This window comes from Leptomonas pyrrhocoris, assembly GCF_001293395.1.
Source record: "Leptomonas pyrrhocoris isolate H10 chromosome Unknown, whole genome shotgun sequence".
Taxonomy (NCBI): Eukaryota; Euglenozoa; class Kinetoplastea; order Trypanosomatida; family Trypanosomatidae; genus Leptomonas; species Leptomonas pyrrhocoris.
The window spans coordinates 64,186-91,369 of record NW_015438385.1 but is presented as its reverse complement, the minus strand read 5'-3'; the positions used below and the strand labels follow the sequence as shown (position 1 = coordinate 91,369).

Sequence of the window (27,184 nt, the reverse complement as noted above, 5' to 3'; positions counted from 1 at the left end):
CTCGAATACGTCACCTCTATATAATCCTGCTGCGTCCTCAATTTGTACATATATATACATCTACGAACGTTTCCTTGTTGAGGTGTTTAGGATGCTTTTTTCTTTTGACGCAGCCCTGCACAGATGGACCTTCTTAGAAAAAGAGAGTAATCTGTTAATATCAATTCATGTGTATAGATCGGTTGTATATATGTAACTTCGCCGGTTTCTCAGGTTCCGTTCTTTCAACACAACAGAGAGAGTATCTGCGTGATGAGGGAGCAGGACCACTGACAATGCGAGGAGAAGCTGCCTTCCTCTTTTCTTAACGGAAAGATACTACTCGTCTTCCTCGCTGTGTGAAGCTCCCGTCGCATCCTTCACCTTCTTGCACGTGCGTCCAGAATCAGACTACACGAATTCTTTTTTCGCTTTTTACAAATGACCTCCGAGGGTCATCAATGCGCTTTTCAGCGGCACACCTTATAATACTTGCCTTCACCTGTTTTCCTGTTCCATCAAAATTATCACTCTCTTACTCCTTTCGTTTTTTTTCATCTGAGGTTTCTATATTTCTTACCTTTTCATTTCAGGTGTTTGCCTCGATCTATACAGAACTCTCTTCATTTATTTTCTCGTCTTGCCGGTTGCAACACCTCTGTTCTTGCTCCCAGTCGAAAGGGAAACGCTGTTGTGGTCTTTCCGCTTTCAGCATGCCTGTCCGTTCTTCCTTCGTCTATTCTTTGTTTTGTTAATGATTTCTCTCGTTTTCTGATTGCCCACTCCGGCGATCTCAACAGCTTTATACTCCACTGTCCGTCTTCTTTTTTGTTTTGTTTTTGATGAGTGTCCTTGTGAGCAAGCGTTGTCGGTTCCGCAGTTGAGTTTACACAGAGGAGATGAAGGACTACGTTCGTCTCTGAAAATGGCCGCACAAGCCGTACAGGCCGCTCGCAGTTGCTTCGCTTTTGGTCTTCACTTTTCTCTTGCATCTGTTGCGCTCTTCTTATACTGAACATCGCTGTTCTTTGAGTCAACATTTATTTTGTATAGTTTTGTTTCGTTTCCCTTCCTGAGTACTGTTCTCGTGGCGTCTCGGCTGCAGCCTTTGTTTTATTTTCTTGCTACGAGTCGCCTCCTTCCTCAAAGGTTGGTACAGGAGAGAGGCCCGTCCCGAGCACCGCCTTCGTCGGACACCGAAGATCTTCATGTTTTCTTTGCGTGCGTGAGTGCAGTTGAAAGAAGAACGAAATGCCGACGAGAACGCTTTCGGATTCTTTTTACCGTGGCCGACGTTGCTCCTCGGTGGACTCCACGCAGCGATAGGTGTCGACCACATCCGTTGTCGCCTCCTCTCCGACTTTCCCCTTCACGAAGTCTACGGTGTTCAACGATGCTGGTACTTCTGCAGGTCTCTCTCGCTCTCTGTCTCTTAAGCCAAAGGGCACGGAAATCAACGGCTGGCCTTTCTATATCCTCTTTTACGTACGTCTCTCTTCTCTCTTCCTTCAGGTGACGTTGACTTCTTCTGTTCTCCTTCGTTGATATGCCGATGAAATTGCTCGTCCGTGTGTTTCGGCAACAAGGAGAGAGAGAGGAAGGAAGCATGTGTGTGAGTGTAGGTGTGACTGCGTCTTCTATATCAGCGCCGTCGCCACCGTTTGTGAAGATGATGATCATGACCGCGCCTAATTGCCACGTGTGTTGTCCCTCCCCCGTCGCGGAGGTTCACACTATCCATCAAAAAAGAAAAAGCGAACTCGTTTTATTTGATTCTCCATTATTATTGTTATATATTTATATTTTGTCTTCCGTTGTACACCTTCCTTCTTTGGGAGTACTTCTTTCCACCCTCCGATGTAGCCCAACGTGTGGATGCCTTCAATTCTTCAGTTCTTCTTCTTTGTTAAGTCTCGTTTTGTGTCTGCGTCTGTCGGCCATCCTTGTCTCTTCAAAAACAAATCGGTGACGAGGTGCTTCGGCCTTTGAAAATCGCGCAGCTGGGGCCTGGCGATATAAATATAAATATAAATATATATCTATTGTATGTAGCGGAGCGACGCGCTTCTTTTGAGACAATTGGCATCCGCGTGTCCGCCGCTCGTTCTTTTTCTTTTGTTATTTCTGCAAGACGATGCAGGACACCAACGACAGTAGCTATTACGAGTGGATGAAATGCCAAAACAAGAACGAGCAGACACACACATACATCAGCTGTACAATCAAAGCGCAAATAGCGTTGGCCTCTTTTGCGGGAGAAGCGGTTTCTGTGAAAGCACGCAGAGTAACTCGCGATGCGTCTTCTACGCTGCACGGCGTGTTATGTGGGGTCCGACTCGGTGTTGTTTCTTTTGCTGTTTCCGACGCGCCGTGTGGGCGCCCTTCGCTACCTCACCTTTTTTTTTGTTTGTTTCTGTGGAGAGCGTACGACGAGGGCAGCGATTTCTTCTACCATCCACACGTTGGGTCTTCTTTAATAGTCGTAAAAAGGAAAACAGTTGTAAGTGGTACTTACCATCCGACCCCCCCCCCCCCCTCCCCCTCCCCCAAAGAGGAAGAGGAGTTGCACAAGGACCTCTGTGAGGCTTCACGACAGCATTTTGGGTCCCGCTCCCCACCGCGTTGTCTTGCGGGACTCTCGTAGTCAGTGAAGGAGGCGTATAATGCACGGTTGGATTCGCGCTGTTTGACTGAACCACAAAAGAGCAGTTATGTTGTGTATCTCGCTTGGTAGACACTGGAGTGTGATCTCTCTTGGGAACACTATCATCGGTTTGTGCGTCTGCGCTTTTTTAGGCGAGGAGTTGACGGAATCCTATCTTTTGTTAAAGCAACAGGCTGCCGTACTCTTCCTCCTCTTCCTCCCTCCCCTCCCTCTGCGCTTCTTGGGACCGTATTCCGCTCAACTCTAACCCGTGTTAAAGAAAGCTGCTTGTGCTTCTCTTTTTCATTTCCGTTTCACTCCTGCCGGTAGCTCACCGAACCCGAACTGCGGGAACATCTTTGTAAAACGACCACAAACCAAAAATTGTGTGTAACGGCCTCTCTTTTTTCTTCTTCTATGGACGTCTCACCTGCGCCTGCACGTCGCGAATAAAATCGTGGTAGTGTGTGAAGGAGCCTGTCGAGGACACTTCAACGGCACATCGTTTTTTTTTTCTCTCTATTCTCTGCTCTGCAGTAGTACGGCTATTCTCGCGTTTCGCCAGCGTTTACTTCTCGTTTTCTCTTAGTATTTTTCCATGGCGCGCACGCCTTCCTCTTCGAATATAAAAAGTAACTGTAGCACTCTTCTTCTTAAGAAGAACGAAAGGAAGAAATGCAGCCACCGTCGCCAGAAGCGGAGGGCCGAGACGCAACGAGCAGCAGCGTCTACTCGGTGCTGCTCCATCACAATGGGCTCTCACCTGCCGGCTCGACCACAGCGGTCTCGGTGGACGCACCGTCGCAGAAGGAGGTGGCGCTACGTGCTCACCTGTGTCTTCGGCACCAACACGTCTGTCTCGTCCTCACATACAACCCCTGCAAACAACCACACACCCCAGCGGCATCGACCCCGGCAACCAAGAAACTGGCCGCTAGCTTCAAGGTAACCTCCCCGAAGAAGCGCGCATCGAAGCTGGGTCGCAGCGCCGTCGGAAGTCGGTCCTTTAGCACCAAACACAAGTCGAGCAGCTCGTCCTTTCGCAAAGGCAATACGAAGACAGCGGCGGCCGCGGCGACGCCGACCCCTCCCAGCACCCCGGTAGACCCGCATCGCCACCCAAAGCAGTACTACGTGGTGGCGCTGAAGGGCGTCTCTCCTCTGGCGGCGCAGCGGCCGCTGTCGGCCGAGTTGCGGGCGCACCTGCGGCTGAATATGCTCGACGGCGAGGCGGTGACCTACTCCTCCCACTCCACCCCGCGGGCCACCGGCGTCAACTTTGGCGGTAGCGCGAGCACCACCGCGACCGCGACGCTGATGAGCAACTTCTACTTCCCACCCAGCCGTGGCCCGCCGGTCGCGCCGCAGCGCACGCGTCTTAGCAACGCGTCGGGCGGGTTTTCGGTCACCGCCGTTCCTGCCTACGGCCAGTACCTGAGTGCGGAGGAACCCTACCAGGTGCACACGCGGTCGCCGCAGCTACTCCATTCGAGAAGCGGGCTCGGCAGCGGGCAGCACAGTTTTTCGTTGGGCGATGGCGACTTCCCGAGGGTGCCCGATTCGCACTCGCTCTCGAAGCAACAGAGTAAAGCGCACACGCCGCTGCTCACGCCTCAGCGGGAGCTGCTCGCTGTCGGAAGGCAGGCGTCGACTTTGGAGAAGAACACCCCCTTGGAGGATAGGGCAACGCCGCCGACTTTACCGAGTCCCACCGTGAAGTCGGACACCATTCACGACTACGCCGAGCTGCTCCTCGTTGCGTTCTTTGGCGTCGTGACGTCCGCTGGAGTGCCGAACATGTCCTTCTCCACCGACGCGAGAGGGGAGGTGATGGTGGAGAAGAAGGCAAAGAAGATGACGTCGCGTCCGTGGCACGCCTCCCTCTTTAAGTGGTTCGTGTCCCCCAAGCCGAGCGATGCACAGGCGCAGCGTAGCGTGAGTGTGCTCTCGACCATCTCTGGGGTTGTGAGCAGCGTCTCCGGCTCCCCACACGTCAGCCCGTCGCAGCCGAACACACCGGCAGCCCGCCCTGCCAAATCCACGAAACAGGGCAAACTGTCGTCCTCCACCTCGACCACCACCACCCTGCACAAGAAGATCTCCTCCCCCGTCTCCGCTGCCGCTGCCCATGCCGATCCACGGAAAGTCTTGGAACTGCCCTTTGCCTTCAATCAACACGAAACCTTCCACCTGCGCTTCTTGTGCGAGGAGGATCTGCACGGCTTTCTCTCGCGCTACATACAGCTGCAGACACGAGCAAAGGAGGCGGCCGACAAGGCGAAGAACGCACGCCCGAGCAGCCCACTGTGGCACCCACGTGTGCGCCGGCCCACCGTTGGGGCGAACCGCTTCGGAGAGGAGGACGAGGAGGACGGCGACAACGACGAAGGTGGAGTGAATCGAGATGTGGAGCAAGAGGAGTTGGAAGACGTGGACAGCGCGTCGACGGCGACCTACACTGACTACCCACGCAACGCGGACGCCCTCGACGGTGGGGTCGACGCTTCGCTCTCAGCGGACCTGTCCAACCCCCATCTATCCGCGGACCCCCTCACTCGAAAAGCGGCTGACCCGAATATGACAGCCGTGACGCCGCCTCCGGCCTTCTTTCGCAGCCGCGGCTGGGAGGATTACCTGCGCCACACCCTCGACCCCCGCTTCAGCGTCCGGTTTGCCGCCTTCCCCCTCTACCTGTGGCACTCCTTCCTGCCCTTGTCGAAGTTGGTACTGTACAGCTGCATCCGCGGTTTTCTTATTGTGGAGCGGGTGCCACCGGAGACGTCGCACAGCGACGAGGACTCCTCGGCGTCGTACGGCGCGAACTTGAGCGATCCGGAGAAGGCGGTGGAGATGGGGAAGCAGCGGCTGAATGCTCTGGTGAACCGGCTGCTGACGCCCATTCGCACTGCGCAGAGCCCGACGGCATCGTCCTCATCACAACAGGCCAACCGGGACGGCGTGGTGGAGGTGGTGTCGGTGCTGCCCGTTCCCTTCGGCGACGACAAGATGGATGACGAGGCGGAATCCTACGGCTCCTCCGGCGACACGAGCTGGGACGCGGTGAAGTTGGTCCTGCCGTCGACCGATGAGGCGACGAAGGAGCGCAACGACGATCACTTCACCACCGTGAAGGACGTGTTTTTGTGCCTGAGTGAATCGCACCTGCTCTTTATGAACTCCTTCGGCCACCTGCGGTTTCACTGCAGTCTGGACGAGATCGCCTTGATCACGTACTCCGCTGACACCGCGGCCTTCCCGACGTACCCCTTCTTTCGATTCCGCCTCAAGAGCAGCGACTACTTCGGTGCGCCGACGTTTGTGCTCACCTTTACGCTGCTGCCGGAGGTGCCCCACGACATTCGGGCTGCGAGTTTGGCCAGGGTGCAGGCGGCGCATCAGTCGCAGCAGTCGCCGCCGCAGCAGCAGCAGCAAGGCTCGCGCGTCCGCACGCTCTCTGTGGCTTCTTCCTCCTCGTCCTCCAGCTCGACCACCACCACGGCCTCCACCGGACCCGTCCGCGCCTCCAACGCCAGCGTCGACGTGCTGGAGGAGGCGGAGAAGGAGCGGCTGCTGCGGCGGCACGAAATGTTCCTGCACGTCTTCGCCGCCGTCTGCCCGCGCCCGCTAGAGTTCCGCACCTTTGCCGAGGTGTTTGCCGGCGAGATGGGTCGCAGCACCCGCATCCGCTTTTCCCAGCTCACCACCGCCCCGAAGAGGAAGGTCTCCGGCTCGCCCATGGACCGCGTTGGTCTGACCCGAACCAGGGAGCGGGGGACGTCGTGGATGGGGCAGAACTTCAACGCCAATCCCATCCTCTGTGTCAAGGTGGAGGCGGACGACGTGGAGCTCTACGATGCGGAAATCAGCGGACAAGGCAAAACGAAAAAGTGCAGCGCGGCGTCGACGTCAACACCGTCGCCTGCCACGTCAACGCGCGAGCGTGACGCGTCGGTGCGACAGCGATCGAACAAGAGCAAGTCGCCGGAGGTGCGTTCCAAAGCTACAGCCCGAGCCATGACGCCGCGCTGGGGCTGCGATGACCGCGGGATCGTGCTGCAGGACGCAGGACGCGATATGGACTTTTCCTTTGAGGTCGCGACGCGGACGATGCCGCTGTTGGCGACGAAGGAGCAGGTGCACGCCGGTTACGGCAGTGCGGTGCCCAGCGCGCAGCAGAGCTTTCATTCTGCTAACGCGGCCGGCGAAGTAAACAGCAAGGTGGAAGACTCGAATGGTGGGGAAGAGTTCTTCGTGCCGATGGTGCCCAAGAAGAAACAGAGCGTCATCTTGCACCGTTCAGCACTGGAGGATATGTAGTCTTCCTCTAAAAGGACATATTATTAATATTATTTGAAAAATCGAGTATGTAAACCAAAAAAACGCTGCGTTTTTCCGTCGTATTGATGATGCGAGTATTACTTTTATTATTATCATTATACGCTCTCCTGCTGTTCATCTTCTAAGTGACTTGCGTCGGCCGTTTTCTGCTCGTTGCCGTGGACCTCCGTTATTTTTTCTTGTTTCTCTCTTTTAGTCTGTACGTCTGTTTTTGATGCAAGAAGAATGCGATTGTTTTCGCCTCCCCGTTTCCCCCGCTGTTTTAGCGTAGTCGTCGGTTTTACCACCACCAAAAAGCATTTACCAAAAGACGCTGCTTTTCCCTTCCCATTTTCTCCGTTTAAAAGGTACGCGGTACTGTCCCGTAGCCGGCACGAGGGTGGCGCGTGAAAAGACGTCGGCGCTGCACGCACACGCGCTGCACGCAAGTTGAGGCTGCAGAAGTCCCCTCTTTTTATTATTATTGCCTGCGTATGAATATCTATTATCTCCTTTGGTCACGGATCGGCCCTGAAGACAACACAACTGTGAAGAAAACTACAGAGAATACAATGGTAGCGTCTCGCCGTGTTTGATGCATACAGTGTGCCCTATAAACTCGTTTGCGTCCGCAAGCAGTCCAGAAGCTATAACTCTGGTGCTCTTCTAAGGAGAGAGAAGGCGGCTGGGAACGGCGACAAAGAGGTGGCGTTCGTGCGTCTTCACTGCAGTTTACGTTTTCGTTCTTTTCCGCCTGACCAGTAACGTCAAGTTTGGACGATACCTCCGCGCTTAAATATATATATTTGTTGTGACGGGAGAAACTCCCCTTCCTACGCTCCATCTCGTATTTGACGTGCAGGTGCAATGCTTCTCCTTCTCAACCCCTTCTTCGCTCTTTCTTTTATATCTTTGTTTTTCCCAATGGTACTCACGGGAGAAGAAAAACACTTCAGATTGTTGCCTCCTTTGTAGTTCATCCTGTTTCTATATATATATTTCCTTCAGCACACACCTTCACAGTCCCACCTGTTTCTGTGTCTCCGTCTCTGGGTGCGTTAGCGATATTTCTATTCATGCGGAGATTCCCAGTCTCTGGTTTGCTTTTGTTGTTTTCACTGCCGTATTTTTAGGGTTTTCTTTCATGTAATTGTTGTGCAGTAATTGGTAAGAGCGATTCTAAAGCTGCATACACCGAAGACGTGCTCTCCACTATTTCCATCACAGTCGTTTTAGGCAACGAGGTTCTCATCTTCTGTATACATATTTATATATATATTCTCTACTCGTTGAACGCAGAAAGATGGCCAGCGTTCAGCCGGACGAGACGACGGCCCTCGCAGCCGGTGGCGTCGCGGCGGCGGACAGGAAGAACTACGAGACAGTGCCGGTGGCGGTCAGCGTCACATCCGGCGAGACGCGGGGCGTCACCCAGATCATCGACGCCGTGCACGCCCGCCGCAACTCCGAGAAGCGCGTCCTGCTCTTTGCGCTCACCTTCTGTTTTGTGTTTATGGTGGTGGAGTTTGCTAGCGGTGTCATTGCCCACTCACTCGCACTGCTGACGGATGCCATTCACCTCCTTACCGACGTCGGCTCCTACGCCTTGAGCATCGGGGCTCTCATCGCGGCGGGACGTGCGGCGTGTGGACGCTACAGCTACGGCTGGCACCGCGCCGAGGTGATCGGCACCCTCATCTCCGTCTTCTCCATCTGGGCTCTCGTGGCGTGGATTCTGGTGGAGGCCGGGTACCGCACGTACGACATGTACATGTGCAGCCGCGTGCCGGCGAAGCTCGCGCTGGGCGACAACCGAGTGCGGGAATGCAAGGCCGTCGACTCCCGTCTGATGATCCTCGTCGGCATTCTTGGGATGGTGGTGAACATCGTCTGCGCTTCGATTCTGTATTACGGCGGCTCGCACGGACACAGCCACTTCGGTTCCTCACACGATCATCACGATGATGATGACCACGGACACGATCACGACCACGACCACGGACACGACGATGGCCACGACCATGACCTCGAACACGGGCACGCACGTACCCCTTCGAGTCGCACGGGCGAAGGCATCGGCAGCAGTAAAGGCTTCGCTGTACACGCTGCGATCCTCCACGCCCTCGGCGACTGTGTGCAGTCCCTTGGTGTGATTCTTGCTGGTGTGTTCATCTACGTGGCGAACATGATGTACTACGGCCAGCACACGTACATGTACTCCCTCTTCAACCTGGCCGATCCCTTCTGCTCCGTCATGTTCGCCGTTGTCACGCTGAACATGACGAAGTCTCTTCTTATGGAGCTTTTTGGCATTTTGATGGAGAGCACCCCGCGCCACATCGACTACGACGCGTTGGAGGAGGCGTTGATGCAGATTGACGGCGTGGTGAGCGTGCACGACCTGCACATTTGGTCCCTCTCCGCCGAGTACGTCTCCCTGTCTGTCCACCTCGTGTCGGACGACAGCACTGTGTTGCCCAAGGCGCAGCACATTTGCCAGGTGCACTTCGGCATTGGCCACACCACGATTCAGGTGGACACCGTCGCCGTCGGCACGTCGGAGTGCGGCAACAGTTGCGCCACCATTTCGCCGCGCAGGAAGTAGCCGACGACCGCCCTTCTCTCCTTCCTCCCCCCTCCCCTTCCCTTCCCTTTCTCTAAACCTAACAGAAGAAAGAACAAATCTACGAAGACGATTTAACCTAAGTATATATATGTGTGTGTACTCCTCCTTTCTTCTGACAGGTGGTGTAAAGTGTAAGCAAGTGTTGTGTTGTAAAGTAGGATAAGATGTAGTAAAAATCGTTTTGTTTCGCGTAATACGAGTTGTGCAGCCGATACAGTGATGAATTTCTTCCTCTGCGCCTCCCGTCAATATGCTCTCTTGACGTGATCTTCATCTTCGTGCTTCCTCGTCTTCACCGCTTCAGTGCCCAGTAGGGCTGAATGCTGATATTCTGGTTCGGGAAGGTGAAGCACACTAAGCCAAGCGATCGCAAATGAGAAGAGGGCCTTAAAGGAACTTTCATCATTAATATTTCTAACGCGAATTACCGCCGAACACGTACGTAGCCGACTCGCCGACGAGCCGCAGTGAGCTTGATTCTTCGCAACCGCCACTTTTTTTTCCTTTTTTCAACGGAGCGATCAAATTCTTCTTTGAGTTTTTGCTATCATTTCTACTGCCTGCGCTGGCTGTTTGGGTTCAGGCATCTTCCATCTTTTACTTTCACCGTTGTCGCTGGGAGCATACACACGCACGCACACAAGCAAACAGCTATCACAGCCGTTATACAGCGTTGCGCTCTTCTTTCTTTTTCATTACTATTCCATTCTTGTTGCTGAAATACGAACATGCTACGAGCCACACGTTATCTTCATGCAATGTCAATGCTGCGCATCCGCGAAATATATATGAATGTATAAGTTGTTGTTGACCTACCATGCCATACGTGTTTGATCGTTGGAACCTCCCTCAAATGGACTGCTTCCCGACGCGGCAAGATAGGATATTCTCTTCATTAAATAGTGCTGAAAAGAAAATAAAGCGGTGTGAGATACTGTGGGGCCTTAAGGTGTGTGTGTGTGTGTCGGCGTAGGTTGCCTTTTAAAAAATTCCCACGCGCCGTCCTCATCGGTTGGATTGACGGCCATCGTGCTCCACTGCAACGACAATCATCGCCTCGTCCTCGTACTCGTTTCGCATCTATTTCGTTGTGTACTTCGCTTGTGTTTTGTTTTGCGAGTATCGACAACTGTTTTTCTTCAACTGTAGTGTCGCTCGGTGTGCGTAAGTGACGCGGGAAGAATTACAAGTACCGCTATTCTTTGAGGCAGCGTAAATCAACAGGCGAACAACCTAGACTAAGAAATGCATGATAAGCAAACAAACAAACAAGCAACACGCTGACGTTATCGCTCTAGCGGAGCCTCTTACACCCAATACAAAAGGGAGCTACGAGGAGGCAGACAAGCGAAACCATACGTTAGGTAGCTTGCTGCTGTTGCTGCTGCACTCCTTTCCAGCGCCGTAAAAGAAGTTCTTCTTGTAGAACTTGGCAAACGATACCGAAATGAAGGTGCACACTCGGCGGTGCTCAGGAGCAACGAAGGGGGGTGCAAATTCGCTTATTTTGTTCTCTTCTTTTTTTCCTACTCCAAGTCTCATCTCTTCCCTTCCCTTTGATTCCTCCTTATCTCTCTCGCTCTCTCTGTCTTTCACGCTGAACTCACTCATCTTAAAACGTACTTCATCGTGGAAACAAAGGGGTCCTTAATATCTTTCTCTTCTCGCTCCTTCTCGTGTTGTTGCTGCCGGTGCGCGTGCGAGTTGCGTTGATCAGCGTTACGGACACAGCGACTTTCTCTACTCCCGTATCGACTCCAACTGGCAGCGGGAAGTGCTCTTTGCTTCACTCCTATTTTCCCTTGTTGTGCTTTCACATCCCCTGTGTACATTTTTATTTTCCCATTTTTCCCCTACCTCTGTGAATTATTTCAGATACCGAACGTCTTTGGAAAAAGTGAGGGGGGCGCATTCACGCATGCGAGTCGTCCTCACGTGTGTCCACGAGAGCTTCTTTTTCGCAGCAGTCGACGTAATTTCGTTGGAGCTTCGGTACCAGGAAAAGCAGGCGTAGCTTGATATTTATTTTTTTACCTTCTCCCAGATTGCATCATTACGCCTGCGCTGCTCCGCGGTCAAATCTGCCGGAATTGTCTATTTGCATCACCAAAAGCCTCCTTAATACACACACCCACGCACGCTAAGAAGCTGCCCCGCCGAATCGGCAGAGACGAGTCAGCTGCAGTGAAGTCCTCTCCTTCTTCCCTTCCTTGTTTGTGTGTTTTCGTGACGGAAGCGCATCATCGCCTCTCTTTCGTTTGTTATTTTCCATTTAACGGCACTTCGAAAAGGCAATAAATTGTTATTTTTTTCGGCTACTCTCTCCCCGATAAAACGTTCCCTTGTCTTCTTTTCTTCTTTTTATTTTTTTATTGAAATTCACAAGTATATGTAGTGGCTCCCAACGACAAAAGAGAAAGGGAGCTGTAGTGCCTTCGATTAAATTATCCGGCTTTGTCCTTTTATTTTCCCCCTCTCTCCTACTCTCTCCTACTCTCTTTATCAAGCTTCATGGTTCCTCCTTTCTATTTCTCAATCGAATAAGCTTCATTGTATTTTGTACTTTTGTTTTTGTCTATGTGTATGCGCGCCTCCTGCAGAAGCCCTGTATTTTCTTCCTCTTCTACGCTGTCTTTTCAATTTCTTCCCTGATTGTTTTGATCCTCTGACTTTTCCTACTTCTCTCACTACTATTTCTATGCATTTGTTCCTGCTCGCCCCGCGTTAATTTATTGTGTCGTTTAACTATTTTTCTTTGGTTTTGGCCGTTCTTTCTCTCCCTCTCTTTCTTCCTCTCGTTTCTGTGTTTGCGATCATGCCCTCCGGAGACACGCCGACGATGGCGTCCCCGGCGCCTGCCATTCCCTGCTATCCCCAACACTCTACAAACCCATTTGACGGCGGCTATGACATGACAAACGGGGGTGGTATGTTCGTCATGGACGGCACCGAGGAGACAGGAGCGGGGAAGTACGACAACGAAGGCGAGAATGCCTTCGCTACGACGACTACGGGATCTTATCACACGTTATACAACGTGCCGTCCTACTATCAAGCCGGAACGTACGGCGGTGGCGGTAACAACGGTGCAAACTACCCAGCGCAGAGCAGCCGGAAGCTACCGGGTGGTAGAGCACCTCTTCCTCTCGCCTCTACGGACAACTACCGCAATGGTAGCGTTAACGAAGCCGCTCCTGCAGCACCGAACCAACTGTACGGTTCTACTGGGATGAACACGACAGCGGAAGGCCCGACGGTGCCGGACAGCGGCCATGGCGGCACCAGTGCTGCATATGACTACAACGACCTAGGCGACTTCTACGGAGTCGGTGTTGGTGCCGCTAGTGCTGGGTCGAGGGAAGGTAATAGCTGTGTACCATGGCGCAATCGATCTGGCGCGACGACGGCCACATCGTTGGGGGACTGCCACCTGTCTCGCAAAGAGGACGGCGGCTTCACCCCGCAAACGGAGAACACGTTCCTGCAGTCACACGGCAGCTTCGGCGCACGCAGTCTCGAGTCTCGCGCAGGCGACCACAGCGCCGTGTCGGAGGAGGGCAGTGCGTACGATGCAGCGTACTACGGCCACCTGGCCAGTCAACACGAAAGTGAGCCGGGCCTTCTACTGCAGCAGCAGCAGCAGCAACGACGTTTGTCGGGGTCGTTTCGCAAGGGCAACATGTCATCTTCCGTCACGTCGAAGAGCGCCAGTGGAGGCAGCATCTCCCGCCTGTCCAAATCAAGCCATACGGCTCCGTCCATCGCACCCTCTCCCGCACAGCGCTCAGCCCCACCGCGGTCACCTCCCGCGCAGAATACTACCGCGCCAAAGCCGGCTGCGCAGCGCAAGCGCAGCTCCACGGCGGCCCAAGAAGCCGAAGAGGGGGGACGCCAGGAACTGCGGAAGTCGCGATCGTTTCACTCCTACGCGGAAACTTATGGAGCAGCCGGCTGCTCGCCGCTCTACGATATAGACGGCCGCTCTACAGGTAACGCAACACCGCCCGATACCGTCCATGAGACAGTGGTGGTAGCTGCAGCACCAGCGGTGCCGGCGACCCCCTCAGCCTCCCCCGCAAAGCCAACGCCGTTACCATCACCACCACCAAAGGCGACGTTGAACCGCAGTCGGCAGGTGAAGCCGGGCAGGATGCTCACAAGTCGGAAGGTATCACTGCAGCCCATCAGCGACATTCCGTTGCTGCCCGACGTGCCCGACAGAGAACCTCCTCGTGAACCGCGGTCACCCTTACGCCGTGAATCGGAAGCTTCTGCGCTGGCACCAATGCAAAAGGTGGCCGCTCCAGCAAAGGCCGCGTCCAACGCCGCCTCTCCGCTGCGCGCGAAGTTGAAGAAGCCGGTCGGCAAGGGCGGCAACGAGGGCAAACGACGAGCGCTCGGCGAGGGCAGCGACGCCGCCTCCTCCCAGTCCGGCAGCTCCACTTCTCAGCAAGCGCGCACACCGCCGTCGTGCAGACCGTCAACAGACAAAACGACTCCTACGTCGAAGCGCCAAGACACGGTCCTACCTCTCACGTCGGCCACTACTACCAGCGCCACGACGCTAGCACCACCCGCGAACGCAATGTCGGGAAAGGACTCTGCACGGAGCAACGCAGGCAGAGGCAACCAAGCGCCTACCACCCCAGCCACCACCAGAGACGCAGCGACGACCACGTCCACGCTTTCTGTGAATCATAACAAAGAAAGCACCCGCTCCTCGCCTTTATCAGTGCATCTCGCGAAGGCGGTGGGAGCACCCGCCGGCGCGCCGGCGATCCTTTCACCGCAGCTCACGGCATTTACGGCCTCCCCGCCACCAAGCGAAAGTCGCACCCCAGGTCGCTTTTTCCGACGTCGCCACATGAGCCAACAGGTGGTACCGCTGTCGGCGACGGAGGTCTCCAAGCCAGAGACGTCATCGGCCCAGCCAGCTCCAACCCGAACGCCGCCGACATCGGCGGGGTCCCGAGGGGCGTCAAACATTGTCCCCACAACGACTCCTCCAAATCACGACATACACGGTAGCTCTCTCGCCTCCAACGTGACGCCGATGGCGACGAACAACGTAGGAGGTGAGAAATTCGGAGGTGGTGTTGGTACTCGTAGGAACGTAAATGACGACGGCGGGAGTAAACCGCAGTTGCCATCGCCACAGGGACGTCGACGGCCGTCGATCGCCGCCAACGTCGCGCCGCCGTTTGACGGTGCTGGGGTGACACGGGATCGTAACTTCAGCAACGGCCGCGTCAGTCGCCACCGCAGCGGCAGCGACATGCACTCGCTGACGGACGTCGCCGGCACGGCGCAGACGCGTTCGTACCCGTCGTTGGACCTGTCCGTCGATGAAGGCACAAACCCGTACCTGCAGCGTCGCAGCTCCTCGTGGTCCGGGCACTCCACCGCCGCCAGCAGCGACTCTGGAGACAGGACACACCACTCCGCCTCGCGTGCAAAGCGCCAGCAGGATCGCGTGCTGCCAAATATAGAGGAGATGGGGCAGTTCAGTAAGTCACGATTTGGCCTCCGCTTGTAGAAGTTCTCTTACTGTTCATTTGTTTTCTCCTTTTGATTGTTGCTTCTTTAGGATTCGACCGTCATTCTTCTAAATGATGAGTGGACGTGGAATTTGTAAAATCTTTTCGTATTAATGATTGCTCTGTTTCTTCCCCTGTTTCTCAAGCGTGTCCTTTATGATGATGTCACCACGACAAACAAACTAACCGTTAATATTTGTGCTACTATTGCTACTATAGAAAGCTATCGTTGTTTCTCGATATTTTTATTTAACTTTTCCCCCTTTTCCCCTTTTTCCCTTCTCCCCTTTCCCCTGTCTCACTCTCTCTTTCTCTTTCTCTTTCTCTTTCTCTTTATCATTGTTGTCGGTGCGTTTCTGCCTGTCCTCTTTTCTTTTGTACTCCTTGTAAGCGTTTGCTTGTATTTCTTTTTTTTCCTTTCTGCCAAGCAGTTGTGAGACATGACGATATTTTATCTTCGTTCACCTCTGAGGAGGAAAAGCAAGGTATGTGGGATTTCCTTTTTTGAGTAGATTCTGATTACGTACATTAGAGAAAAAACAACAACAACGTTTAGCACGTGTGTGGGATGGCGCCTTTATGTAGACACACACAAACAAAAGCTCTCTTCCTTTGTTTTTAGTATTATTATTATCTTGCTCTTTAGGTGCCTGTGCGACTCTGTTGGGCATTCGTTATATAATATTAACCACGTTTTGCTTTCTTCCCCTTCCTTTGTTTCATGCCCTCCTCCCGTACACTGGTGTGTTTTACTCGGCAAAGACGAAGCTGCGGGCCCCACTTCTTTGCTGCCTTTTTTCGCTTTCCTTGGGGTCTGGATTTTCTGTTGTGCTGCCACACATAGGTGTACGGATGCTGCCGTGCGTTCAGTTGAGGGCCACAGACGTAGCTCTCGTTTGTTCACCACGCATTCTCTTCTATACACGTCTCTCAACGCCGTGTATTACGTGTATGGGGTGCTCTTCCACCCTCTCCTTTTCAATCTTCTGTGTCGTAGTAAATGATGCCTGTTGTGCACACCCTGCCGTTGGTGTTGCTTGTTGGGGCCGCAGTGTGGGCCGTTTTTTTGAGCCTCCTTGTTTTGTACTATTTGGTTGCTGTATCGGTTTTCTGTTTTCACTGCCTTTATCACTTTTATTATTATTGTCAATGAGACCCTTTCTTTGTTTTCTTGTCATTTTCCGTTGTCTGTTTGAGTTCTTACGGTTACGATGAAACATGAAGAGGAGGACTTGATTTTTCTTTTCCTTAGCTGTGTTGTGGCGACGGCGGAATGGCTTACAGCATCGCTTGTGGTGCGTTTCCCAAAGTAATTGTTAGGGCTCCTTGTACGTGTGCAGGTAATACAACTGATGAGAATGATTTTGGTAGGGCCTCACCGCATGCCACCTGCATGACTGTGAAGGGCTATGATCAGCGGGGGACCTTTCTTTTTCGCTCGCGGAAAAACGGAATGCCCGTTGTTGACGCTCACGAGAGGCTTTCATCTCCTCGATACTTTAACCCCCATTTTTTATTCTCTCCCTCTGTCTCGTTCTTCTCTCCGCTCAAAACAAAAAAACGTCCCATTCATGATCTTCTGCGTCTACCTCTGGTTGGTGCTTTACTGCAGTAGATCTTTGTGATAATCGTATACGACGTGTTATCCAGCATGAAGACGAAATCCACAAAGCGGCAGCGGACGGCCTCTGTTGACGAGTCCAAGCCGGAGCGCGCAGCCAAAAAAGTGGTCGTGTCTTCGTCGTTATCTCCCGCCGCGCCCTTAGCGTCAGCATCCGCGAGCGGCGCGGCGCCCTCTGCCGCTCCCACCACCGCAGCTACCCTTGTTCCTTCTGCTGCAACACCACAGCCGTGCAAGAACGCGCTACTCGTCGTCAGCACCTACCACGCCGTCATGGCTGGTCTCGTGTACCGCAAAAACAAGTTCTTCATAAAGTTCTCCGTGAAGCGCCACGTCGGTCAGGTGCGCGCCACCGCCGTGACGGAGCGCTACATCGCCAGCTGCGGCGTCGACGAGCGCGTTTTCCTCTTCACCAATAAAGCAGAGGAGCGACTCACTGCGGCGGCACGCAGGAAGATGAAGGAGGCCGGGGAGCCGTTGGCCGTACGCCTGGCGGACCTCGGCAGCCTCGCACCACCAGCGGAGGTGACCGCAATTGCATTTGCAGACGGCTCTCAGGCTTTGCTCTGCGGCTGCGCGGACGGGCAGCTGCTCCTTTACCGCTGCCGCGATTGGAGCCTCGCGACGACGCTGACGGTGCATGAGAAGGCGGTGGTCGGCCTCGCTGTGCACCCGGGTAGCCGCGGCAGCCTGGCCGTCACCATTGGCGAGGATCGCGCGATAGCCGTGCTGGACCTGGTGAAGGGGAAGCTGTTGACCAAGTGGAAGTACACCCCAACCGTGGCGACGGCAGACGCGGAGGCGGGAGAGAAGGAGGAGAAGAAGGAGAAGGGGGTTGAAGATGCTCCGTCATCGCGCGGTGCCGCGCGGACTGTTTTCGCACCGGCCCGCGAGACGCCCGACGGCATTCACTTCTCGCTGTCCGGCACCCGATTTGTCATCTTCAGCCGCTTCTCGTTTGTGGTGTACGACGCGGCGGTGATGCGGCCTCTCTGCACGTTTCGCTGGGTCACACCGCAGCCGCCCCACGAGATCCACTGCTGCACCTTCCTCACGGAGGCGTTGCTGGTCGTGGGCACGGAGGCGGGTGCGTTGAGGCAATTTGCCGTACGCGGCACGGTGGAGGAGCCGATGCAGACGGTCGGTGAGCTGCCGCAAGTGGAGGTCGAGTACCCCGAGGCTTTGATGACGCAAGCAGCCGAGTTGCTGGCAACACCGGTGAAGGCAGAGATGGAGTCGCGCCAGAAGAACCCGTTGCGACACGTCTGCCGCGTTAAGGCGCTGCAGGCAGACGGTGCGACGCTCTTTTCGATCGACTCGAGTGGAATTGTGATTGCGTGGAATGTGCAGGCGGACAGTGCGACGGCAACGGTGCGTGCGCAGTACGTGACGAGTGCGAACTGCCAAGGACGAGTGACGGGCATGGAGCTGTATCCGTTGTAAGAGCAGTCCTGTGAGGGTATACCACGCAAATGTGTTGTGCTGACGTTAAAAAAGTATTTACGTGGCCTGAAAGGATGGAAGAAGTTTGTTTAAAGGAGAGGCGTCGATGCGGCAGTGGAGTTCTGCAGTTCAGCATCTGAATAGTAATGCCTTTTGTTTTTGGTAAACGACGTAATGCGATTAACGTTAAAAAGAAAGCGCACGAATATATAGCAACAATTAGTATTTGAACAGCAGTTTGAGACTGGGGCAACGCTCACAGCACTGATGGCTGGTCCGCTGCCGGCAAAACGATACAAAAGAAACGCACTTCTGTCTTTCCCGTGGCTTTCAGTTTCAACGACACCCGTGCAATGGTTTGTTTCAGCCAAGCGGTCGTTGCACTTGGAGTATCAAAAGATGGTCCAGTGAGCGTCTGGGGTATTATTATTATTGGTGGTGTATCGCCCGTATGTAGGACATCTTCAGAATCAACCTTCTTACCCACTCATTTACCCTTCTCTCGCACATCCCGCGTCGAGTTGTGGCATTCACCTTTTTTCTTTTTTGTTTGTTTGTTTGCTGCGCAATCTGCTGAACATTGATGTGCTTTGGGAAACCATCGCGAACTGAAGAGCTCGCCAGATCGTTTTTCAGTTCCCTTTGTGATTCAGACGCGTGTATTGACGCACCAGCACCGTTTCATTTTTCAGTTGTGGGGAATTCTCTTTCTCTCACGGTCGCTTACCTTTTCACATTGCAAACAAATCCTTGCTACGATGGACAGCACCCGGCAGCAGCCACGGGTAGATGTGGGCAAGGCAGAGGAGGGCGACCTTGTTCGCGAGAGCAGTTTACTCCCCGGTGAGGTGCGCACCCCCACCATGGTCGTCAGCCTCTCCGATGCGTGGGGCGACGTCAGCGGCGACTGGGCCGCCCCGGGTAGCTCCGTGTGGGAAGAAGACGCGCCGAGCCGGCACTCCGGCCAGACTCTGCTGACGGGCTACGGCAGGGAGGGCGACGTCTGGGCATCCGGGGCCGGCTCGCCGCTGCTGGGCGACGACGACGGCGTGGAGGCGGTCAGCGTGTTTGCGGCTGCGGCGGCAGCGGCGGCAGCGCAAGACGACGGACACCCTCCGAGTTCGGTGCCGGATGCTGCGGAGCTCGCCGCGGGAGCGCTTCACGGCTTTGTTCCTCACGGTGCCGCAGACCGCCATGTCGATCCACGAGGTCTGCAGCGCCGTGCTCCCTCTCAGCAGCCGTCGTCCAACCCTTCCTCTGCTCTGCCACTCCAGCGTGAGGGGCCGCCCCGTCCGTTCCAGCCGTCGCCCCATCCTCGCTACGCACCGGACGTGCACTACAACTACGAAGGCCGCTTTGGCACGGTGCACGCGTCCCCCGCCTCGGACCCGATCCGCGGCACCCAAAATGCGGTGCCGATGCATACCGCACAGCAGCAACAGCAGCGGCAGCAACAGTCGAGCTACTTCACGGTGCAGGAAGGTGGCGGTCCTAACGTTCGAGGAGGTGGTGGTGGTGGTGGTGGACGGGCGCCGTACACCTCGTCCTCTACCGTGCGCAACTTCGACATCCCCGTGCTGGCAAACGATGTGAATCAACACGTCGGCAGCGGCGGCAATGGCGGTGGTCTGTTTTCTCAGCCGGGCAACGGCGGTGCGTCGTTTGTGCCTCGCCTGGACGACGAGGACGTCGCCCAGAGCATCATCGCCTCCGCCGGCCTGCCGCTCTCGCTGCACTCCCTGGTGAACTACATCCGCGGCGGTCAGCCGCAGGCCGTATCCTACGTGTCCGCGCTGGGAAGCACGCAAAACGCGCTGCGAAACTACCCGAACCTGAATGAGCCTCCAGGTGAGGAGGACGCGTTGAGCAACATCAATACCAACAGCGGCGGTGCGGGTGGGGCCCGTGGGGGACGTCTGACGCTGCCGGCGTACACTCAATCCCATCCTCCGTCACAGCAAGGGCGGTGGAAGGAGTCGAACCCACCGGCGGCAGACAACACCGGCTTTGCGGTCCGGGGCAGTGACTTCAACAGCGGTGGCGGCGCGCAGCACACACCGTCGCCGCCGTCCACCTTCCACACCAACCACAACGATCTGGGCGGCGGCTTCGTGGTGTCGGCCGGCAACGCAGCAACGGCAAATCCACGCGGTTCGCTGCCCGCCGGCTTTGGGGTGGGCTTGAACAGCAGCAACGTCAGCAAGTACACGAGCAGCCACGGTGACGTGGGTGGTGGTGGTGGTGTGGTGAGCCGCCCCAAGAGCGAGAGCGAGTACCTCAGCGACTTGCTGCACTTCCACGCCAACTTCTTCCCTCCACCGCCGCCGCCGCGGGTGCCAAAGGAGGAGCGACGCAACCGAGCAGAGCTGTGGTACCACTACGCGAGCAAGTGGGATATCACCCACCGCCTGCCCCCGCCTCCTCGCACGCCGCTGCCGGAGATGGAGATGGAGTACCGGATGCGGCTGCAGCGTATGACGCGGGTGCCCTACCACGGTGACGGGTGGCTGAAGATGAGCGAGCGCTGGTTCGATGTGACGCAGACGTTGTTTGACTTCCCGGCGGAGAACATGGGCGTGGAGGTGGACTTTAGCGTGGTGCTGCAGCAGGCGGTGCTGAGCTGAGTGGATGTTGCCGCTGCGTGCTTTTTGCTGTGTGTGTATTTTGGCATTTACGGCATGTTGTGAAATCTGTTGGGTCACTGAGAAGGCAAGAAGAACCGCTTTGAACTGCTTTTAGGTTTTTAGCAGGCTGGTGTTCGATACGGTGGCTTTGCCTTCTATTCGTTCTAAAGCGACGACGCGAAGTTATTTGCCTGACTTGGTTGCGCCGGTCTTCGTGTTTTTCTTTTCATTTCATTGAAGCTTTTTTGTTTTGATAAAGTGATGTTGCTTCTTTTTTTAATGTTCTCTGTTTCTTAACTAAAAAAATACAATACATGTAGTTTTCATCAGAACCTCAAAAAAGAAGGGTGCAGGTCTGATGTGCGAGGAGCGTGTCGTGACGTGGCAAAAAAAAAAAACCCAACAACTGTATCGCTGTTTCATTCCTTGTCAACACTTGATTAATTTTATTCTTGCGTGCGTTGCTACTTTCTCCTAACGGTGCGTTCCTTTTGCTGTGATGGGGTCAAAATCTCTTTCTTTTGCATTTAAACCTCTTTCTTTTTCACGTTGACCTCCACTTGCGTATTTCGTCTGTCGTTTGCACTGTACCTCTGACAAACGGTTGCTAAAGGAAATGAAAGACAATACTCCCGCGAAACAGGCAAAAATAGAGCCGTTTGGCACGCTAATTATGTTTGGCGAGTGAGCGAAAACGTTGGAAGAGTCGCTGCCGCTTCGACTTAAGGGTGTGCAAACGATTCTGAGGTGCACTGTTGCAGCTCACGAAATGCTGAGTTGGTGCGGTGCCTTTCGAGCGCATCAACGCATTAAAACAAGTGGCTCACTCTGTTATTACGAGTATTAGTTAATAAGAGAGGAGCAGAAGAAGCCGAACGTCGCAGGCCCACCTTGCTTCGCACGCCCTCACGTCTAGTAAAGCTGTTGGGTTGATGAGGTTTTATTTCTCCTTTCAATTTCACTCTTCTTCTTTTTTTCTCTAACGCTTCAAAATCGTGGTTTCTGAATTTCTGTTACTCCCCGATGACAACAGCTCCATAGTTCGTATAGGACATTTAACTGCTGCTCTTCGTATTTGCTGTGGTGGCCATGCAGGCACTTCTTGCTCACATCGAAGAGGCCGAGGATGTGGGCTCGCTAAATCTCGCCTGCCTCCACGAGCTCCGCGGTGTGGAGGACGCACGCGAAACGATTGAGCTGCTTCTGGACGCCTACAACAGTCTCAGCGGCACGGCACGGGAAGTCCTCCAGAAGCAGTGTGTCCTGCGCAGTCTGGCAGAGCTGCTGGAGACTGTGCAGAGCCGCCACACAGCGCTCTCCGCCCCCGCTTCCTCGGCTCCTACTACACTTTCCACCTACGCCGCCTTCTGGCAGCGTCACCTGCAGCACCATCAGCACAAGGTGCCGACCGTAGAGGCAGACTCGCAGTGGGTCTTGACACCCGACGACCATCTTCTCCTCTCCATGTTTCTCAACGAGACGGCGACCACGACGGACCAGCGCGCCTTCCACTACTGGAGCCGCGCCGCCGTGGTTCTCTTCCCTCTCGCCACCGCGCTTGCCTATCCGATGGCGCTCCCCACCGGCCACCACCAGCACCGAGGCGACAAGAGTGTCCATGCGGCAGCAGACGACAACGACGAGGAGGCGGAGACGACGCGGGCGTCGCTTGAGTCGGAGCTGCACTCGATGCGGGAGATCATCGCGAAGCGCTTCACCACCTCCATCGACAACGTGCGACGTGTGACAAGCTACGACGACGCACGGCGCTGCCAGCAAAGGGGTGTATGGGCGCTCGTGGGCTGCCTCGCACACCCAACCGCCGGCGCACGCGTCGCGGAGGAGCTCGAAGCAGCGGTGGACGGCATGCTGCAGCCGCTCCATCGAGCCCTGCAAGAGCAGCTGAACGCGTATGCGGGCAAGGCGGATGGCACGGGAGCCGCCCGAGGAGGGGCACACAAGACAACCTCGGCGCTGCTCTTGACAGCGCTGCTGCAGGACGTGGAGGATGTTTTGTGGGCGATACCGCACGTGCTGGAAGGCGTCACCGACAGCAGTTCCTCCGCTGCCGCATTGGAGCAGCTCTGTGCGCGTGTGGCGACCTCAACAACGGAGTCGCTGCTCAAATTTGCGCAGCAGTACATCGCCCACCGCCAGCAGCGGCAGATGGAGTCGATGGAGGAGGACGGTGCCGATCGCTTGGGTGCTGGTGGGAGCAGCGGTGGCGGTGCGGCGGGCGGTAAGTTGAAGGACATCTTTCGCGTCTACCACGTTCAACGGAGCGTGCAGCGCGTACTGAGTGTGGCGCTGCAGCTGCGCCCCACAACACCCATTGTCGCCCAAAAGAAGACCGGGGCGGCGGCGGCGGACTTGTTGCTGGTGAGCGATGCGGCGTTCAGCGGCCTGCAGGCGGCGGCGTCTGCCTTTGGCGGCGTGGTGCACGTGACGGATCCCTTTGTGCTCTCTGACCCATCGAATGTGGTGGAGGGGGAGGCGACGTGTGCGGCGGACACTACCACCGCTGCAGCAGCAACAGCGCTCTCTGAGCTTGGACAGAGTGTGGCGGAGTCGTGGGCGGACAGCACAGTGGGTGGCGGACGCCTGCGGGACTGCCGCTCCATCTTGGCGGCGCCGCACCACCTCCCGAGCGGTCCGGCCGGCGTTGATGGCGGCGGCATTTTGGCCGGCGGTGGTGGCGCGGACGGCGACTTCGACTTCTTCAATGAGGAGGCGGCGACGCTGCTGGGCCGTCGAGAAGCCTACCTCAAGACATCCCTGGGTCCTGTCACGGCCTCGGCACTGGTGGACATGGTGATGCTTACGGTCTCGCAGATGGACTTCCTCAGCGAGGACGCCATGCAGGAGCTGCACCGTCGTGGGTTGGAAGAGATGCAGCTTGTCGCCGCCTACCAGGCGCAGCGCGAGGAAGTCGAGAAGCTCCGACAGATGGAGCGGCAGGGCGTGGAGGCCATCCCACCCGGGAAGCTCATTGAGCACGTGAAGGACAGTGTGGCACTGCACACGCGGGGGGTGCAGATTCTGCGGCGCGTCTCGGCCCGTGCGCGGCTGGAGCGGGCGGCGTTCAGCTCCGTGTTGAGCGCCTACGCCCACGTCCGCGGCGAGGCGGAGGCGCGGGTTCGGCAGACGCAGGCCCTCATTGCGCGCTGCCTCGTGCAGCTGCCACCGTCGCTGGCGGACAGTGCGATGGACGAACTGCTGCTGAGCTTGCGCAAGGAGCTGGCCAAGGCCCGTGCACTGAAGGAGAAGGCGGAGGCAGCGGCGGCAACGGCGAGCTCCAATGCCGGTCTGACCATTCTCTTTCAGGACCACTCGTACTACCAACTCACCCTGCAGGCCCTCTTCATGTTCTACGCCACCCAAGCACCGATTGAGGATCGCAGTGGGGTGCTGAACAGCGCCCTGATGCTGGGCGGCGCGAATCTGGACGAGGAGGGGAATGAGGACGGTATGGCTGGCGGCGGTGTGGGAGGGGAGGCGCTACACACGGCCGCGCGGCTGTCCATCGAGGTGGACAGTCCGATTGCCTTCCTCTACGACGACGACGTGCATCGCGCCTCGTACGACGTGGGGAGCAAGCGGCCTCGCGAAGCGGCAGAGAACGCAGGTGGAGAGGACGACGGCGCTGCGGGTAACGTGAACTCGTCGGAGCGTGTGTTCGGGTTTTTGAACGACACCGTCGCTGCCCCGTCCACCTACAGTCACGTCCTGTGCCGCGTGCTGGAGCTCATCTTGGCGGCGCGGCTGAACTCCATTCTGGTGGACGTGCTCCTGCAGGCGCCTGTGCTGACCCGCTACGTGTGGCACCACCTCTACAAAGACTTCTGCCTCTCTGCGGACCGCACCCGGTGCGTGATTGGGATGGGCCTCGTGCGGGCCCTCGCGGTGCTGCGGCCGGTGTATCGCACGTGCGCCGTGAACATTCTCCTGCAGCTGAGCCTCAGCACACACGCCTACGCACGGCGGCTCGCCATCACGGCGATCGACGCACTCCTCTCCGCCACCACCGCGCAGGGTGCCCCTCTGTTGGATAAAGCGGCGGAGACGCAGATCGTGCGGTACGCGAAGACGCAGCTGTTTGCGATCCCGGCCTATCAACGCAGCGGCGCCGCGTCGAAGCTCAAGCGGGCGCACGAAGACGACGAGGAGGGACAGGCCACCACAGCCGGCGCTGCTGCAGCAACAACCAGCAGTAGCGATGAGGCAGCCGCGAAGGGCCGCGCACGCATGTCGGTTGTACTGGAACGCCACCTCGGTCTTTTCCTCATGCTCTGCGCCCGTCAGCCCCGCGACCTCTTTCCCGCCCTGCTCGAGGTTTTCCAGCAGTGCGTGGATCGTGAGAACATCACGATGATGCAGCTGCTGCCCGCGAACGTGGATGTGCGGCGCATGACGCAGGACCTCTTCAAGGCCGACGCGGCGACGTTCGTCTCAGCCGTGCTGCCTCTGTTGCGGAAACGGTGTAAGGAGGCACGTCCGCTGGTGCAGGCGATGCTGTGGGCCGTGCGGGAGCAGCTCGGGACGATGGCGCGGGAGGCTTCCGCAGCCGCTGCGGCCCTCGCAACGTCTGCGGACGGCATCGACCCCGCCAGTCAGGCATCCGCTGCGGCATCACTAGAAGCGCTGCGCAGCATCAGCACTGCAGTGGTGGGTCATGCAAAGGCAATGTACGAGCTGAGCGGCATCCCGCTTGGTGACTCCAGCACCTCCCACTCCCTGCCCGACATCCGCTACGTCGCCCCCTTTCTCGGCTTCCTCTCCGCGAAGGAGCTGCGGCAGACGTACCTGAAAAGCTTCCTCCTGTTTGTGCAGGTGCAACTGCAGTTTCAGCGGCGCTACCACGGCGCCTTCCACCGCCTGCCGGCACGCGAGCGCACCTACGTGCTGGAGGCGACGGAGCTGCGTGCCTTCCAGATTCAGGTGCTGCGGGAGGTCTTTGTGAAGTGTCCGGTGGCCTTCCAGGACGGCGTCGCGCGTGGGCTGACGCTGGTGAACTTCTTCGTCTTTTTGCATCGCGCCCCGCAGGAGAGCCAGTCGAGGTCGAGCGCCCTCCACGGCGGGCTGCACCTTGGCCAAGGGGGGCTAGGCGCGGATGCCGGTGCCACCGGCGGCATCCTGGACGGCCTGCACGACGGCACGCCGAACGCCCTCACCTCGCAGAAGGAGAAGACGGAGGAGCTGCCGCCGATCAGCGTGGGAACCACCAAGGAGGTGGTGAGCCTGTGCCTCGAGCTCACTCGCAGCTTTGACAACACGACGTCGGAGCGGCTCTACGGACCGGCGGAGGTGCAAAAGGCCTTGCAGCTGCTCATGAATCCCCCGCCGGTGCCGTCACAGCTCATGGCGACGGTGCTGGAGGCGGCGGAGCTTTTCATGCGCACCCGCAACATCGACTTCATTAAGTTCGTCGTGCAGACCGTCTTGACGCCGCTGGAGCGGGCCTCGGTGTGGGACACCGACCCGAAGCTGTGGAAGGGTGTTATTCTCTTTACGGAGTGCTACTACCGGGAGAGCAGCAACTTTTTGGTCAATTTGCCGGATCAGGTGCTGACGCAGGCGCTGCGCGAGCACCCGAACTTGTGTGCGCTGTTTACGAAGGAGCACGGCAACAACGCCTCGTTTGGTCACATTCTGGGAAGTCTGTAGACGTTTATTATTTGAAGTGAGCCGAGCCATTCTCTGTTTGTGTCACTGTGTCCCTCTCTCTCTCTGTGTGTGGCTTGACCATTAGTTTGTATTTGATGATGTTCTCTTTGTTCGTGTTGAGGAGTGGCAGAAGGTCAGTAATGTCGTTTGTTGAAGACCAAAACGAAAAGTAAGACAAGCAAAGAACATCCACGAAGACACACGAGTGAGTTGGGCACAAAGCAGCAATAAGCGAATTGCTGACTCGATGGAATGACGCTCGTTGTGGTGAAAATGTTTCTTAAGAGTTATTCTGTGTTTATCCTTCATTTCAGGAACTGCCATTGCGGCCGATTGAGGCCAGGTTTTGGCCACTTGAAAAAATGAAAGAAGAAGAGCGTTGTTTTCAAGAAGATACAGCGTCCTGGCGGATTTGATCGATTTGTGTGGTTCCGCGTTATAGAGTGGTGTGCGTCTACTTGCTTCCTCCTTCCACCTTCTAATTCTCATCCACTGCATATAAAAGATAGTTGCAGCAAAGCACTACAGCGATAGACTTCCTTTCTGAGAACCGGCTAATCACACCAACACGACGGCGCCGCTTTCAATAGGCGTTGAATTCATCTCTCTAAAACAACAGCAAAAACAGGGAAAATGGAAAAAGACAACGAGTTTCTGCCTGCGCTGAACAGCTGGCCGCTGCTCGTGGCCGTTGTGAACGTCGTGGTGGTGTTTTGTTTCTTCAAGTAC

General features: G+C 56.1%; 6 protein-coding genes across 9 annotated transcripts; all 6 read left to right on the top strand.

Annotated features, from left to right (window-relative positions):
- Positions 1-571: 571 nt before the first annotated feature.
- Positions 572-6,940, top strand: ABB37_09119 (hypothetical protein; the record flags this gene model as incomplete). Of its 2 annotated transcripts, none has more annotated exons than XM_015808407.1 (1): positions 572-6,940. In XM_015808407.1, exon 1 carries the CDS (start codon positions 3,299-3,301, stop codon positions 6,938-6,940), a length of 3,642 nt encoding a protein of 1,213 aa, XP_015652860.1. In that variant the 5' UTR covers positions 572-3,298. The 2 variants fall into 2 exon arrangements, with proteins under 2 accessions (XP_015652860.1, XP_015652859.1); XM_015808406.1 differs by having other exon boundaries at positions 2,903-6,940.
- Positions 6,941-7,879: 939 nt separating this feature from the next.
- On the top strand, positions 7,880-9,545 carry ABB37_09118 (zinc transporter-like protein; the record flags this gene model as incomplete). 2 transcript variants are annotated; one of them, XM_015808405.1, is made up of 1 exon in its annotated part: positions 7,880-9,545. In XM_015808405.1, exon 1 carries the CDS (start codon positions 8,244-8,246, stop codon positions 9,543-9,545), a length of 1,302 nt encoding a protein of 433 aa, XP_015652858.1. In that variant the 5' UTR covers positions 7,880-8,243. The 2 variants fall into 2 exon arrangements, with proteins under 2 accessions (XP_015652858.1, XP_015652857.1); XM_015808404.1 differs by having other exon boundaries at positions 7,883-9,545.
- Positions 9,546-11,206: 1,661 nt separating this feature from the next.
- ABB37_09117 (hypothetical protein) lies at positions 11,207-15,102 on the top strand (the record flags this gene model as incomplete). The annotated part of the gene is made up of 1 exon (XM_015808403.1): positions 11,207-15,102. Exon 1 carries the CDS (start codon positions 12,382-12,384, stop codon positions 15,100-15,102), a length of 2,721 nt encoding a protein of 906 aa, XP_015652856.1. The 5' UTR covers positions 11,207-12,381.
- Positions 15,103-16,714: 1,612 nt separating this feature from the next.
- ABB37_09116 (hypothetical protein) lies at positions 16,715-18,167 on the top strand (the record flags this gene model as incomplete). 2 transcript variants are annotated; one of them, XM_015808402.1, is made up of 1 exon in its annotated part: positions 16,715-18,167. In XM_015808402.1, exon 1 carries the CDS (start codon positions 16,755-16,757, stop codon positions 18,165-18,167), a length of 1,413 nt encoding a protein of 470 aa, XP_015652855.1. In that variant the 5' UTR covers positions 16,715-16,754. The 2 variants fall into 2 exon arrangements, with proteins under 2 accessions (XP_015652855.1, XP_015652854.1); XM_015808401.1 differs by having other exon boundaries at positions 16,718-18,167.
- A 758-nt stretch (positions 18,168-18,925) lies between these two features.
- ABB37_09115 (hypothetical protein) lies at positions 18,926-20,791 on the top strand (the record flags this gene model as incomplete). Its single annotated transcript, XM_015808400.1, has 1 exon — positions 18,926-20,791. The coding sequence occupies one exon, from the start codon at positions 18,926-18,928 to the stop codon at positions 20,789-20,791; it is 1,866 nt and encodes a 621-aa protein (XP_015652853.1).
- A 1,032-nt stretch (positions 20,792-21,823) lies between these two features.
- Positions 21,824-26,455, top strand: ABB37_09114 (hypothetical protein; the record flags this gene model as incomplete). The annotated part of the gene is made up of 1 exon (XM_015808399.1): positions 21,824-26,455. Exon 1 carries the CDS (start codon positions 21,881-21,883, stop codon positions 26,453-26,455), a length of 4,575 nt encoding a protein of 1,524 aa, XP_015652852.1. The 5' UTR covers positions 21,824-21,880.
- Between the last annotated feature and the right edge of the window lie 729 nt (positions 26,456-27,184).